General features: G+C 32.6%; 1 protein-coding gene across 1 annotated transcript in view; it reads right to left on the bottom strand.

The window, feature by feature from the left end:
* The window catches only part of LOC129229628 (uncharacterized), a 58,700-nt gene that overhangs the window by 40,978 nt on the left and 450 nt on the right, over positions 1-17,272 (bottom strand). Inside the window, exons 2-5 of the mRNA XM_054863982.1 lie at positions 9,042-9,091; positions 8,888-8,959; positions 8,648-8,664; positions 446-523 (exon numbers count right to left, since the gene is read on the bottom strand). Coding sequence (XP_054719957.1) covers positions 446-523; positions 8,648-8,664; positions 8,888-8,959; positions 9,042-9,084 — 210 coding nt within the window. The 5' untranslated portion in view covers positions 9,085-9,091. The remainder of the gene's footprint in view (positions 1-445; positions 524-8,647; positions 8,665-8,887; positions 8,960-9,041; positions 9,092-17,272) is intronic.

Genomic DNA, 17,272 nt, shown 5'->3' with positions numbered 1-17,272 from the left:
ATTAAATTATTGAAAAAATTATCATTACTTTAACCACCAGTTTGTAAAACAAATAGTAGTAAATAATGAAATATGTGCATGATAAAACATGTTAACAAGTGTTTTGAAATGTTAACTTAAAATTGCAGGATTCAGTTAATCGATCACCATTAAGTTCAGTAAGCTGTTGATTTACAAGAAAAGAAAATGGTGCCTTTGTATAAAGCTGTAGTGTATATTTAAAGCATTTTAAACTGAACACAGAAATTTTGTTAGAATTTTAAATCATTTTACTTTATTTTTCATCAATGGAGATTTCAGAAGAAATGTGTCCTTTAAACAGTTCAATGTTAGGAGTTCTTTTTCTGCTTTAGTTTTTAGTTTTGTGGATTTTATTACTGCTATTAGAAAACTGAAATAAACAGCACACAATTTTAAACTTACACTGTACAAACTAAATACTCACTTTTTTCTTGGCTTTTTTTCGTTCTGCCTTTAGTTTCCCTTCTTCTTCCAAAAGTAACTCAACTGCATTTTCATCAGTCTAAATAAAATTAACTCATAATTGAAAGAGCACAGAGAATCATATTCATGAAAATGATTTAAATACACAAATAAATACATTTAAAAAATGACCACCATCATGGTATAAACCATGGATGGGGATGGCACCCTGCTATGTGTCACCAAGTGGCACATGTGCCACTACAGGTATTTTGATAGCTTGCCAGAAGTAGATAATGAATAACATTTGGTCTTTTACATTCACTAATAAAAGCAATATCTAAAAAAAAAGAAAAAGTGTTACTCATCTCCAAAATAAGTGGCCATCAGGGAGAGCATGGGTGCCTTATAACATCTTTTAGAATCTGGGGACACGCTAAGCATTCACTACCACGCTAAATACGATAAAATCAAAAAATTTCATAAAACAAACTATGTTGTCAAAAAGGAAATTTTGCAAAATTTCCCCAGAATATTAAATGCCCCCCAACCTTTAAAATTATGTTAAAGGATAGTTTGAAATTGTGCTAGAGAAAATAAGTCCTGCCAAATAAGTCTTATTTATTTAAGTGTATGCAGCATCTTTAAAACATAAGTAGAAGAACTTACCTTTCATATTTTCCAAAATTAGAACAGGTAAATTTTGTTAAACTTAGTCTTTGATGAAGATTTTTTAAATTTCGCTAATATATATGAGGCAGTGAGAAGCAAAGGGATGCAAGTGGCAAAATTAAACATTTGGAGATAACCAGTACACATAGTAGGTGAACCTCTCCACTGTCTTGGGGCAAGAGATGGTACTAGTAGCCCTGGTAGTTGCTGCTATACAGCATAATTTAGAAAAAAAATTTCAATGAAAGCCTACCTAGGAGCTAATCTTTAAATGCATTTTACTCAAATCTTGAAAATGTCCACGTGCATCCCTTTGCTTCTCACTGCCTCATATGTTCTTTCAATTTGGCTAATATAATGGCTAAAATTTGAAATCTCTAGCACGAGCCCTGAGAATGAAAGGGTGCCCCTTCTACCCTGCATCTATAAAAGACTGACTTTTTCTTGGAGAAGTTCATTAATAGGATGATTTGTAAATAGAAAAGTTTTCAATTATTTTAGAGCTGTATATGACGATGCAAATGAAGAACTATAAAGAAAAGGACAAGCTGCAAACTTATTGCTTGAGATAATAAGAGTCTTAGAGCAAAAACTTTACATATTCTTGATCACAAAATTGAAGCTGATTTTTTTGTATTTAAGAGTTATTAAGAGCTGTTTGACAATAGTTACAACTGTTTACAATATTTATGTTCTACTAGGCTTATGAGTATGTGTTTTTATCAGCGAGCTCCATAAAATTGACTACAGGAAACAGTCTTTATCAGGTTCAGGTCAGGAGAAAATAGGATGAAATTGATGTAGTTTTTGAATGTATTATTGTAGTATTTTTTTAATGGATGTTCTTGTAAAGAGCACAAAATTTTTTCAAGTAAGAAAAAAAAATATAATATAGTTTTGAATGTATTGATACATGTATATTTCATACTACAGGTATACCTCACATAACACAGTTAATTCGTTCTGTGTAGTATCGAAAACGTGTTATACAAGATTTTTTTATAAATGTTTTTTCTACTCATTTTTTAACCTAATTAATCATGGACACATCATAAATCATGTCAATGTGTACCATGTTATATCGAAACCGTGTTTTACGAGACCTTGAAATAATGTAAATCAAGGAATGTGTACCATGTTGTATCAAAACCAAATCATAAGGTGCAAATTTTATAATAGCTGAAATTTCGGCTCAATAGAACATACAAATGAAAACTGGCAACCAGAACATACAAAGACCCACTGACTTGAAAATAAGAGTTGTTATAAACGATAAAACTTAATTATTTTATATACCTCAAATTAAAACTGCTATGCACAACAAGAAAAAACTTTATCCGCTTTTCTTTCTGTACTAAGAACAAAATGCATTTCATAAGAAAAAAAATTCTGAGCTTTTCTGTAGCAGTAAAGTTTGTCTGAGAAACATCAACAAAATTAAAAATAAAATAAATAGAATCATTCTATTTATTTTATTTCATATTTTATTTCGACTACATTTTTTATTTATCCTTTGCCAAATTTAGCTATGTTTAATCCTAATGTTATTTTCTTACAATGCATTGGAAACAAAATAATATTCACCTTTTTGGCTTTTAGAACACAGATGAGAAAAATCAAGTATGTACGCATTTAAAAGCTAAAAGTTAGTTTTATTCGAGAAACCAAATTTTTGAGCTCAAGACAGGCAATTTTTCGTAAAAGTTCCATAAAAACAAAGTAAAAACTTATTACAGTTGTTATCAAACATTTTTTAACAGTGTATTGAACAAAAATGAAATTCCTTCTTTTAAAGTTCGTGTTACATTAAAACGTGTAAAAATTAATTCAAGTTTTGAACCGTGAAATATCGAAACCGTGTTATAATAATCCCAAATTGGGTACCGTGTAATATCGAAACCATGTTGTAGAAGTACCGTGCTATACGAGGGACGTCTGTACTTAGAATTAAACTAAATATGTTTAGAAGACTGTTTATTTAATTTACATTTGACGCAAGTTCATAACTGAACAACAAATATAGCTATAGTCAGTGGCGTAGCTACAGTGTTTGCCGCCCTTTTGTTGTGAATAGCTAACACTTTAAATTGTCAAGAGTGTTGAAATTAAAACTAGAAATTTAATTAAAGAAAAAAAAAGACGTAATTATTTTCTACATACAGTAAAACCTGTCTACAACGATACTGTTGGGAACTAAGAAAATATTGTTATAGACAGGTTATCATTATAGAAAGGTTGATTATTTATGCTAACATTTTGCTGGGACCATGGAAAATATCGTTATAGACAAGTTTATTGTTATAGACAGGTTTCACTGCACTTACAAAAGAAAAAAAAGAAGGGGGCCACACTTGGAGAAAATTGCTAAATTTACGTATAAAAAATTTCGAACATTGAGGCAGTTTTGGGGAAAGTGAAGGGAAAGGGTGAGTTGGGTTTGCTTTCGATTCTTTTCAAAACTGAAATCTCTTCAGTGTTTTTTTTTTTTTTGTTGATGTTAGGGGATTGGTGGGCACCGCAAGGAAATGTTCCGAAATCAATGTTTTAAAATGGAGCTTAGGCTACTTTGTGGAGAGGTTAAGAAAATCGGGAATGGTCGGATAAACAATTCGAAAACTTTCAGCTCTGAAATATGCAATTTTTGCCAATTCCTTTGGCAATGCAATTGCATGGTGTATTTATTCTAATACAGTTGTGAGCGTTAGTGAGAGGCGCTGAGGTTCCTTACTGAAATATTTTTTTTAATTGAAGTCAATTTTAACGGCATCTTTGGTGATTTACTGGATTGAGAAAGGTTCGGCTTCTTTCTTTGAAATTTGTTCAGCACTAAAGTCTCAAAAACGCAACTCTAGGCTATCTTTTGTGACGTTAAAGGGTTCCCTAATACATAATGGCATCAAAAATGTTGCGAAACTAGGTGGCTCTCTAATAGAAACTTTCTATAATTAACGCCCGACTTTAGGCTTTGTTTGATATTGATAATGTTAGGAGCAAAAGGGGGCAAAGAGAGGCGTCCCTCCCAAAAACTTTCTTCGAACTGAAGTTCATTTTAGGCTATCTTTGAAAAGGAAGAATTAGCGAGCTCTCCCACCCACGCACATTTTTATGAGCGAAATTTTAGGCTATCTTTCGGGACATTAGTAAAAGTTCTGAGGAGTTCGGCTTTCCTTCCTCGGAAAATTTTCAAAATTGAAGTTTCCAAAACGCAGTTTTAATCTTTGGAGATGTTAGATAAGGGGGGGGGGGGGGCTGATTAAGGTATCTTTCTCGGAAAAATTCCGAAACTGAAGTCCTAAAAACGTATTTTAAGCTATTTTTGATCACGTTAGGAGATAAAGCATAGTCAAGGTTCAAATGCTGTTTTCTAAAATTGATATTGAAGAATCAGTTTTAAAAACGTAATTTTAGGCTATATGTTGAGATCTTAGAAGAGAGAGAGGAGTTTTCTCCAGAAAAATTTTCAGAAGTTAAGTGGCTGTGTTTGCTACGTTAGAGGAAAAGACAGGATTCGGGGTTCTACCCCAGAAATTTTTAAACGTTGAGGTCGAAAACTGTATTTCTAAGTTATCTTTGGTGACAGCAGGAAAAGAGATGAAAGATTAAAGAGCTCTCCCGCCTAAAAACATTTTGAAGCTATCGTTCAAGTAGTTAGGCTACAGAGTGGAGCTGGGAGAGGTTCCCAGCCGGAATTATTTGAAACTGAATACGCTAAAAAAACAATTTTAGACTATGCTTGGCCAAGTTGAGGGACCAAACCAAATGTTAAAAAATGAAATTTGCTCACCTTCCATAAGGAATAGACTAATATGTGATCCAAAGTTGTTGGATAGATTTTCTACTCTCAAAAGCGAAAAACAGAAATCCCTTTTACTTCTTTCGAAATAGAGATGTCTTAAAATGAATGAGAAATCTAGGTAAACCCTGCAACATATAAAGCCACCCGTGTGATAAGCAATAAATTGTTTCGTGTACCATTTTTCATCCCCCCCTTTCATACTCTTGTAATCATTTTCTTAAAGTTAAAAAGAAGGTTACATCCAACTAGGAAGTTTTCGAAAATCTGTCTTAAAACTCAGTGTTAATTTTTTCTTACAGTGAAAAGTGCAAAACTTCATTGTTTTCTTCCTCCTGGAGTTAATTTCTACAGTCTAAAAAACATTGGTCCCATGACTGTCCACTGCCGCCCCCTCAGAAACAAAACGAGAAATTGTACTGATATGCTATCAAGGGAGACTTTTGAAAGATTTTTAAAGAAATCAGAAAGTACTGTTATGTAAGTAATTTTAATCTGGTAGTGACACAAAAGACTTACAATTCGAAGATTTTCTTTTGCAGTAACAGATTAAAACCATTAATTTATTTTTTTGAAAAATACGTTTTTTTTTTCCCACATCAAAAGGGTTAATTTGCCGCCCCTCGAAATGGGCCGCCCGGGGCGGACCGCCCCCTCCGCCCCTCCCTAGCTACGCCACTGGCTATGATATATAATTTGATAGCCGAGATTTAAAAATTATTTTTAAAAGAACTGTGACAAGAGGCACATTAAATACCAATATTAAAGGGCCGTAACTTAAATGGCGCACTAAACAAAACAGGTAAACTATACCTGGCCTAAAATATGATCAAAGGTGCCCCAAGCTTAAATTTTTGGGAAGGCAGAAATTCTCAGTTTGTCAAATGGAACTCTAAACTTTGCCTACACACAAGTATAGTTAATAGAACGGGACATTCGAGCATTTAAAAATTGCAATTTTGCAATTATGTCTTCCAATTTGCCAACCTGTCAGGCAAAATTTGCCGAATAAGGACTTTTGAAAGGTCACAGTGGCCTCCCATCAGTGGCAGACCCGGCAATAGGATTCTTGGCTCCGTGCAATTAAGTAAGTCCGGGCCCCTAGATAGTAGTTGGGCCCCTATCAATACACAAACTAGAAAAAGTAGTTAATAAGTTATCAATTAAATTAATCTTCTAAAAACAACACAGAATTGTTCAAAACCAATCACACAAGAACATAAAAACAGCACTGAAATGAGAGCTTGAAAGAAATGCAGGCTTAGTATCGTGTTGTTTACCATTGAGCCAGATTGCAAGCTCTGGTAAGGAAGGGGAAGGGGGGGGGAGCGAAGTGCGGGGCCTATGACAACATGAGCGACCAACCTCAGGCAGGCACCATGTTTCTTGGAAATTTTTCACAGCCACACCACCACCCTCAGTGCTTACAATTGGTTTAGAATGAAGTTAAACTAATCATTATCTGCACATTAAACATGTCACACTGATTTTAAAAAAAAGCAGCTCTAAAGCATTTGAACTTAATCTGTCATTTTAATTTAAAAAAAAAATGAATGTACATTTTAAGCACTGGGATGTCTTTAATTTTGTCAGCCTCTGTGAATCTGTCTGGACCCCTATGCATACCCCCCCCCCCCCCCCGTTGCCGGCCCTGATCTATGATGCAAAGGACTAAAATATCATCTATGTTTTTGTTTTTTCCTCTTAAATTACTTTTTTTAATCTAAAAGATGAAGAAGAAAAGTTTCAAGGTAAAAAAAAAAAATTTCAAGATCATAAAATCAGATTTATTTTTGATCAATTTGTAACTTGCTCTGTAATAAGCAAATGGCAATAACAAGGGACTGAGTTCAGCAAAGTAGAATACTTCTAGTTTTACTATAGACCCAATACATCTACTTATTTCACGATTCTTACATTTAACGAATTAGTGCAATAAGATGCAGGATGCTGAACAAAATAACAAATTTCATTTCATGTCTTTTCACCATGAAGCCACAACTTTTTGTATTGAAAAAGGCATTTATTAATGCCCTGAAACAGGTGTATGCAACTAGTTGTAAAAATTGGATTGCATTAACATTATTTTCAAAGGGTGTCTACTGATCTGGTGATCCAAAAAATACATATCTCTCAAAACATTGTTTTTATTATTGTATACATTTTTTTTAAGTGCACAGTAAAGTTTAATAAATTTATAATAAACCAGTTAATAAATATAAACACTAAAAGGGTGCACCTCAAATACATATTCTGAACTAAAACAAAAACTAGACATGAGACAATGCATCATATTTAATTTGTTAAGTTCACAGTAAAAGTAATAAATTCATAATAAACCAGTTAATAGTGACCAACACTAAAACAGTGCACCTCAAATACATATTCTGAAATAAAACAAAAACTAGACATGAGTCAATGAATGCATCATATTTAATTTGTTAAGTTCACAGAAAAATTACTAAATTCATAATAAACTAGTTAATAGTGATAAACACTAAAAGTGTGCACCTCAAATACCTATTCTGAACTAAAACAAAAATAGGAGACATGAATCAATGCCATATGTGTAAATAACGAACATCCAAACGTCAAAAAGTTGCTCAGACAGGTGCACTAAGACAGCAGTAACAGTGCAAACAAACTAAAGCAATAAACCTTTATGAATGCATAATGGAAGATTGCAAGATCTTATATCTGAAGAGAGAAATTAAACAAGGAAATAAGTTAATAAAGCATTAAATGAATTGCGAACAAAATTCCTAGTTAAGATTTCAACTAGGAATAGTGTGAATTTTCTAATAACTTCTGTAGTCAAAGAAATTAAATGAAAATAAGCATACAATGAACTGTTTTAGAAGAACTTTTGAGCCTTGTGTGGGTGTGAGATCTGAAAAACAGTTATTTTTTTACATTTCTAAGCAATTAATAAAATATCAACAAAATGAACTTATAAGGGTTTTCATATGTTTTATAAAGTCTAACATTCAGTTACAAATGTAAAAAAAAAATCTTTTGATACAATAGCACAGTAGCGCAGCAAAGGGGTGGTTTTCGGGGCAAACTCCCCCCCCCCCCCCAAGAGACCTTGGTTTTAACTTCATCGCCAATCCTAATACAGTAGTTTATACACATATGGGGGTTGTTTTGACCAACAAAAAAAAAAAAAAAATGCCTCCGAGAGATCATTCTAGCTGCGTTAGTGCAATAGCATGATGTCATCTGTGTGTTTCACCCAACTAAGTGAAATACCAGATCTATTTCCTTTTCGGTCTTGAATAGCAAATACTTGTGCATTTTTGAACAATTTCATGCCTAATTTTTCCCTTTTTGGTTTTGAACAGCAATTACATGCACATTTTCTTTTCATAATACGTTTTGGCATTCCACGTTATTCCCCTTCGCCCTCAGAAAAAATAATAACAATATTAATAATTGATGATAATAATTTTCATAACAATTACATTCCTTTTGTTAAAACATGTAAAGCAAATTCTTTTTTATGTAATTTTGAAAATAGATGTATCAAGGGGTTGTAAAGCATATTTTGATCAGCTGTCAATGACAACCTTTATAAAGAAAATTTTAAAGAAATTAATTAATATCAAATTTCTTAGCACTTAAAATTATCATTATAATTTATAATTTTATAGCTGAAACTTGTAATTTTTATACAGAAGAATTTAAAAAATTTTCTAACACCATTTTTAATTTTTTGAAGGGCTGACAATAATTATTAAATAATTAAAATATATTTACCTGTGCTTCTGCAACAGCTTATAGATTTACATGAAAGAGAAAAAAAGTCCAATTTTAAAACAGAAAATAGAAATATTTAATAAATAATGCATACAATTTTTGTAATTTATTTTATTTATTTTTTTAATAAATTTATTATGAAAAATATTGATTATAGAATAAGCACAAGATAAAAATGTGCTCAAAAAATCTGAATGATTATGAAATCATGTATGTGTGCAAACATAAGATTCAACACACCTATTTCTTTATCTTTACTTTCATAAAATCTATCTTTTTCTGAAGATTCTGTTTCTACACTTTGCTCAGGAGCTGCAATCAAAAAGAAAATAATAATAAAAATGCAGGAATTTTAAAAAAGCAAAAAATATTAAATATGAATAATGGCACTTACATCGTTTCCATCCATTTAAGAAAAATTGGAAAATACTATACATTTTCTTCCTGTGATAAAATCAAAAACAAAATCAGAGACACAAACTTGTCAAAACATGTCATTGCGACAAAAAATAAAGGATACTATACAAATTTCTAAACAAGAGCTCTTACCATTTTAAGTTGTAACATTTGGAAAGCACAAATTGCAAGGCAGTTAAAGAAAATATACCTAATTTTAAAACATGATTTATTTATGAATAAAACTAGTTAATATTTAAAATTCATAAAATACAGGTAGTCAACATCAATATTATAATGACAGTTCAATTAGTTTACCAGCATTTATTTTTTATTTATTTATTTATTTAATTTTTTTTTATTGTCCTTATGCATGCTTCTGATGGGAGGTCACTGCAACCTTCCAAAATTTCTTCTTATTCGAAAAATTTTGAGAATGGTGATTTAGAAAACTTAGTTTTGCACAGTTGCAATTATTTTTTGAAACCTTTCTTTTTTACTGATGCTCATGTATTTTCTCATTAGATGTAGGGATGCATGCAAGGACTTATTTTATTTATTTTATTTATTTTTTAAGCTTTTGGTAAAGCTTCATTCATGAATTGAGAATTTCTGTATTGTCCTATTAATAGGACAAGTTTGTAAGTACGACAAACATAAAAGTTAGTTTAAAAACAAGCTGAATGAAAGAACATTTTGCAGCAATACTGCAGTTTATTTAATTCTGAATGCAGCAATAAAAAAAATAAATAAATAAATAAAAAATAAAAAAACACTACCTCTATTCCTTTTTGTTTTCTGCACTACTTCAAAAAAAAATTGTTGTAGTGAGAAATCTATAGGTGTTTTTTTCTTTTAAACTTAAAATAATTGTCTTACAAAAGTTAGAACAATACAGTAAAACTATACTATCTAATACTAATTTTCAGATTGGAAAGGGAAAATGAAGTGCCTTAAATAATTTCAATTGTTCTTAAGTCTTTGAAAAGAACTAGATGAGTCATTGACATTCCTAATCAAAATATACTTTTTTTTTCAATTGTATAAATTATGAATTGTCCAAATGGGCAGCATGCCCATTGTTACTTACTTTTACCCTCTTGTTACTTACTTTTACAAAATTTCTTTTAAAGCATTTTTTACTATTGAACATTTTGCATTTAACTCATTGATGTATTTGTGGGTGGGTTGGCAGCCAGGGTTGGTAAAAAAAAACGGTTTATTTCAAAAAAATTTTTAAAAAAAACGGTTTTTTTGGTTTAAACCGGGGTTTTTTTTTTTTTGGTTTAAAAACTATTTGCGAGAAAAACAATTTTCGGAAGGTAATTAAGGTTCCATGTAATTAACAGTTATTCAATAGTCACATTATACCTAATTTCTTGATTAATTAAAGAGATAAGAACAAAATCTTGTAACTAAAATTAAATAATTAAAATAGCTTTCTGCTTCCAATGAACAAAAGGGGGGGGGGCCCCCCCTTTATAAGGGGGGGGGGGCCCTATAACTAAGAATTATCTGCACCCAATAGTCATAAAGCAGTATAGGTGTATAGCCAATCAAAATCTTTTGAGCACACAGAATCCAAAAAAAAAAAAAGCACCAATGGAGAGTGTAGTTTATATGTGAAGTTTTATATATTCTCAATCAATTTTTACACATACATTTGCATTTTGTTCTGGGAATTTAAAAATTTGTCTTTTAATCTTCCTACATTATAATATAAGGAACTATTATGTATCATAATATGAAGTACAAACTTGTTTTTTTTAATTTGATATAAAAAATATTATTTGTGTTTACCTGCAGAACAAATCTTAATTTTTAGGTGCAAGCAATTAAGTTAGACTGTTGATTACCTTACAAGTCAAAGTTAAAATTCCAGGAAAGTGCAAATAAATGGACAAAAATGTCACACCCCTGCAACAGGAGTGAGTAATATAATGGATTGCATCTACAATAAAAGATTCAATCATTAGTAAATCTTAACTAATCATGCAAATTAAGCATAATGATGGAAGTTGACTGAAATCTGCTTTATGACACATATATGAAATAAAAAATATATTAATATTTTTTTTCGATTAAAGCTTGTAATACATTTTGAAGAAGCATCTTTGCAATTTTAGTATTTATCTCTGCAACTTAGTGAGGAACTTAGCATAAATGGAATTTTACATTTTTCAATACGTGTGGGGAAATCAATGTAAACCTGTAAAATGGATCTTTTTTTTCTGGCTTTTTTTTTAAACCATTTTTTAAAAAAACCGCATGGTTTTTTTTTTAAAAACCAATTGGTTTAAACCATGGCTTAAACCAACGTGGTTTAAACCAAACAACCCTGTTGGCAGCGTGATCAAAAGTTCATGGAATTGAACTGACAGCCAATGTAAGCAAATAACAATGCATAATCCTCTCTTCTCCCTCGCTTTTTCTCTCTGAGGACTATTGTCATTGATTTGTCGACCCGAAAACAATTTTTAACTATGTATATATCATAATTTGCAAAAGCATTTTACTTATTTTTTCCAAGGTTTGGAACTACAAGGTTTTTGTAGTTCCAATTACCCCTTATAAGACTTCAAAATGCAGAATTTTTTTATCTATTTTACAAAAATTCCTGAAATGAGAGATATATTTTATATCCTACTTAAAAGGGACACCATTTCCCCTCTTGAGTTCAATTTAAGAAGGACATTAGTCAACATATTAATAAAGCGACCCAAAATTAGTAATGCATGACCTGATGTGTGACAGGAAAAAAGACAACATAGTGGGGGGGGGTGACCTTTTTGGCCACTGACAGAAAAGTTGTCTGGACTACAAGAAAGATCCAAAACCTGAAATAGCTTAGACCTACGTTAAGTTTAAATCTACCCTTGATTACAACCAATATTGCTAAAAAAAAAAAAAAAAACTACCCCCCCCCCCAGGAACTCAGTCCTAAATCTGCCTATGACAATCATTCTATTTTAATGAAATGGCTTATTCATAATAGACAATGTATTAGAATTATATACTAATTTTATTAAACCATACCAATAAATTTATGTATAAATATCAGTTGATTTTTCATTTCTTCCATTTTGTCCAACTTCTTCCAGCGTCTCGGAATTTTTACAAAAAAGAGGACAAAATAGCAACCCTGCATTCTGGGAACCTTTAAAAGGCAAGATCTTTAACATAATATAGGTTACTGAAACTTATGACCAGGGGCTTGCACAGAAATTCTGGGCCCCTCACAAATGACTTTCCCTCCATATTGCGTCCCTACATGTACTTAACCCTTTAATTCAAAAATCTCGGGTCCCCTTCAGCCTCGACATGGGGCCAACAAATGTCCCTTCTCCCCACCCCTGTGCACGCCCCAGCTTATGACTTGGTAGAACATTTACTACAATTTACCTCATAATCCTCTACTTAACCTGAAACAGAACAAAGAAAATATGCAGTATTTCAATGAGGTTTTTTTAAATATTTTAACTAAACCTAAAAATTGAAAAATATACATAACATTACTAATTTCCAAAGTTTTTACATTTCAGATCATTTATTTCAACTATAATCTTATTTGCAGAGCCGATCCTAGCAGGTGTGCAGGGTGTGCACCGCACAAGGGCGGCCAAAGTAAGGGGCGGCCGCGGGTCGCATCACATAGTTCTTATAATCAAGCAAAATTCCTCAAGAATTTCTCATAAGACAACTTATAATAAGTCGAATAAATATGCTCAGTTTTAAATGTTCAACTATCATAGTTTAAGAAAAATAAAATGTTAGGGAACATTTTGTTGGTTCATTGTCCATTAATATCTACTCTTTACACACATGCTTCATTTGGTTGCAAAATTTGTGACAGAACCGGTAATCAGGCATGGATACAGGGGAGGAGAAATGAGGAAAATGGCCCCCCTAATAAAGCATGAAAGGGTGCCTTCTAAAAGGAGCACCGAGGGCGGCCACTAATGTTTACCCCACAAACTTTTATAGTCCTAAACAATGAAGACATCTTTTATTTATATTTAAAAAAAAGCTATACTGATAAGGTACTCTCACAACCATTTTAAACAAAAAATTCTGTACTTAAAATACACCGCCAGCTCAGTTACGTGCTTTTTAGCACTCATCAGCCCGGAATAGGAATCACATGAGCTGGAGGCGAAAAATCTCTTTAGGGAGCCAAGAGAGCCAAACAAACTGGTAGTTAAAGCAGAATTAGCAAACCAGATGAGCGACCGCAGCAATGGTGCGGTTCAACTCAAAGATTGATGGCAAAGCTAAGGTGTATTTCTGCCTTAGCCCTGGCTTTAGGGCGGTAACTTACTACAAAACAAATTCTGTGTTCAACAATCGTGGATGCGTGAAGAGAAAGTGGAAAATTGCGACTCCCCTGAGAGTCAAACATATTTGAATGACATTTTTTCTCATTTTTTCTAATTAAGATCCCGAATGAACTGCCCGATTTCTGATCAGGTAGGGGACAGAGTTCTTGCACCGGAAGCAAATTTAAATGTAGCTCCAAAACGAAGATCCAAAAGGATGCCATGACCTCCTTGATGAGACTAAAGAAGGCTTAAAATTGCGGTTCTAGGACTTAAATTTCGGAAAATTTTGCTGGTTGAACCGCCGATCTTAAGGACCCAATTAAGTCTCTGATTCACCCCTTCCACCTTAACTTAATCAAACATAGCCTAAAAATGTTGGCTCTAAAATCCAAAATGTGTTTTCAAAGGACAGCTTTTCCTAATGTCATCAAAAATTGCTTAGTGGCATTTTTCAAATTTCTTTTTCGAAATTTTTGCGATGGAAAACCCCGAAATCCATCCCCAAACATTACTACCAGAGACAGTCTCAATTAGCCTCTTTAGAGAGGCCTCTAATCCCACCCCCTCTCACTTAACGTATTGAAAAACAAACAAAAATCGCGTTTTTCAGACATCAGTTTCAAGAACTTTCGGAGAAGGACCCCGGATCCCCCCTTTTCTCCAACCCAATCATTATACACCTCAAAATTTCGTTTGTAGACGGCTCTGTGGAGCCACAGAACCCTTCCTGCCTAAAGTAGCCTGAAATTGACTTCAGTTTCAAAAAACAGTTCATGAGGTCACACTGAACCTCCGCCCGCTCTTAGTTTCATTGTTCTCAAACAATGCCTAAAATACAATTTTGGGACTTCAATTTCTAAGAAAATCCGGATTAGAACTGCCTGGCTTGTGTAACTTTTCACGGCGCTAGGGCATACCCATCAACAGACTTAGATAAAATGAAAAGCTTTCTGCGAACACAAATCCTAACTGGAAAATTTTCTGCAAATAACTATTTTGCCTTATTCACGCTTTTATACAAAAATATAAAAAAAGGGGGGGGGGAGGGAACTTTTTATTTATTTATTTATTTATTTATTTTAAAACAGCATATAGTTTATGCTTACTTTTCACTAACTGAAGAAAACTGCTTAAACTATTATTTTTTGCTCAATATCAATCACATGATCATTATTATTACTTTCATTTTACAGTGAAAAAGTTCATGTAGATCTGATAAAACATGAGCTATCTGCTTTTTACTTGAAAATTTTAAGAAGGTATTTGATTTCGTACACAAATCAACAAAACTACTTATTTGTTTGAAATTAAGTATTTCTGCAAAAATAAATACTGTATTTTCTGCATGTTATCTGTTAAAAAAGTTTTACATTAGTGCTCCACCCCCCCCCTCTTTCTACGCCAACGCATTTGAACTCAATTTACAGCGGGAGTGATCGTTCCGTAGTCTGCAAAGTTGTTTATTTTATATACTTGAATTTTCCCCTTACGCGATCCAGGTTGTGTAAAATAAAAAACTATACAGTCATAGTAGGAGCGGTCTCGACTTGATTTGCAACTGTTGATTCCTTTGTCTTTTAAGTAATTAGCGTACCATAATCGCAATTTCAAGAAGAAATAATTATTTTTTAGATTAATTTTGCATAAGATTTAGAAGAAACAGAAATAAAATGTGGGGTTTTTTTAAAAAAAAATTCATTTTTTTTAAAATTAACGTTAGTAGTGAAAAATAAATTTCTGCAGAGCCAAAAATTTTCTGCGAACGCCGTTCGCCGCGTTCGTCTATATTATGCAAGACTGCCCATCAATGATCGAAGTGAGGTGGACATAAGTCAATAGTTGTATTTTTTATATATTAATATCGAAAAACATCCGAAAGATACGCCGAAACTTCCCAGTTTCGTTAACGTCACCAAAGATAGTATATAATTGCGCTTTTAGAAATATCCGCTTGGGAGCCCCAAAACCCTTCCTTTCCAAAAAATAGCCCATAATGGATTTTAGTCCCGAAAAATATTTCATTTCAGAACATTTTCACCTTACCCCTATCGTTTTTAAATGTAGCCAAAAATGGGTTTTTGAAACAATAGTGGCCAGAAACTCCCAGAGGATGGCCGCCAGATCCCCTACCGTAAGCGAAGACAGCCTAAATTTGCGTTTTAAACTTCAATTTCGAAAACTTTCAATGGGAGATGATTGAATCTCCCTCCCTCTAGTAACGTCAACAAAGGTAACCAAAAATTGCGTGTTTAAAACTTCAGTTTCGGAGAATTTTTGAGAAGAGCGCCGATCCTTCCTCAGCTACTCTCACCAAAATTTGCTTCAAATTGATTTCAATTTTGAAAGAATTTTAGGAAAGAACTCCAACATTACTTTCCCCTGAAGTCTCGAGAAACTTCCTGAAATTGCGATATTTGACGTCAATTTTGAAAATTTCTCCATGCACCTTGAATATAGCCGACTCTTTTGTCCTTACAACCGAACACAACCAAAGATGAACTAAAACCATTTTTCATAAGCCAATTTCGATAATTTTCTGGGAGCAATCCCTCTCCTCCGTCGTTCCTCTGATGTCACCCAAGACAGACTATAAAATGCGTTTTTATGACTAGTAAATTTTGGCATCTATTACTTTCTTCAAAGATAAAAATTGTACCTATAGAGTTTCTTAGTATAAAACTTTTCTTCCTTCTTATAAGTTCATCATTCTTCTGTTTTTTCTTTCAAATTAGAACTTGGTATAGAAATTTGAAGAAAGATTTATATGGACGCTAAAGATTAGTCAAAATATGCAAATTACTTTTGAGGGGCGGCACGTTAGGTCATTGCACACGGGCGGCCGACACCCTAAGATCGGCCCTGCTTATTTGATTCATCGCCAGATACAAATTATAAACACAACTAATTTATGACTTCATCAAACATCTTTTTCATAAAATTAATTAAAAGTAATTGATACTTGCAGGCAGGGTTGGCAAGTTTGTGCCAAGATGGTTAAAACAACTGGTAGAAACCGGCAAAACAAAGTAATTATTGACATACAATAGAAAATGCAATGAAAAAATAATTAATTATTAACCACAAGCACAATTTAATTACAATATTAACACAATTAAAAATCAAATGTTAAAGTGCTTGGACTCTGCAGTTGCCTCTCAGAAAAGGCTATTTAAAAAATATAAAGTTTCTCACAATGAAACTTTAGAATATTCTTGCAATATAAGAGCTAGAAGGCAATGCATCAAGGTTCAAGAAACAAGCAATATTCATGAAACTTTCATCTACTGTGTACATTTATTTTAACAGGTCCATTATGTAGTAACTGGGTTAGTGATAAAAATCCGACTGGGAAAATAAGTTTCAGGAAGTGGGACCAATTTAAACTTTGCAAAGCTGTGACATTAGGTACAAAATCTAGGTTAATATTGGCAAGTAAAATTCTGGCATTCTTCTTGAAGCACATGATAATTTTAATCACAAGCTGTTTCGATATAAGTGAGCAAATTACAACCAGTACTGCCTGTTTAAATTTGTATGACACTCCTCTTTCCTGAGCACCCATAAGATTTTCGTTCTTTGTTTGATTAATCCAAATATTACAAACATCTGCAATTTAAAAGTTCTCTTTCTAAACTAAATCAAGGGCACTAAGATAGGATTTTATTTTTTTACAACAATAAAATGAAATTTCATTTTTTAGTTTATTTAAACGAATATCATTTAGTGCTCAATTAAATTTTGAAGACGCTTTTTGGTTTTTGCCAGCTTGTACCAGTCGAACCTGTTTCTACCACTGGCGGGGCAAAAACTGGTTTCTGCCGGCAGAAAGTCAACCCTGATTGCAGGCGATTGACTTTTAAGAACTCATATTTTTCAATAAATCATTCATTACTCGAACAGATATATTATG

The sequence above is a fragment of the Uloborus diversus genome, chromosome 9 (genome assembly GCF_026930045.1).
Source record: "Uloborus diversus isolate 005 chromosome 9, Udiv.v.3.1, whole genome shotgun sequence".
NCBI lineage: Eukaryota > Metazoa > Arthropoda > Arachnida > Araneae > Uloboridae > Uloborus > Uloborus diversus.
This window is presented reverse-complemented; position numbering and strand designations above follow the sequence as displayed.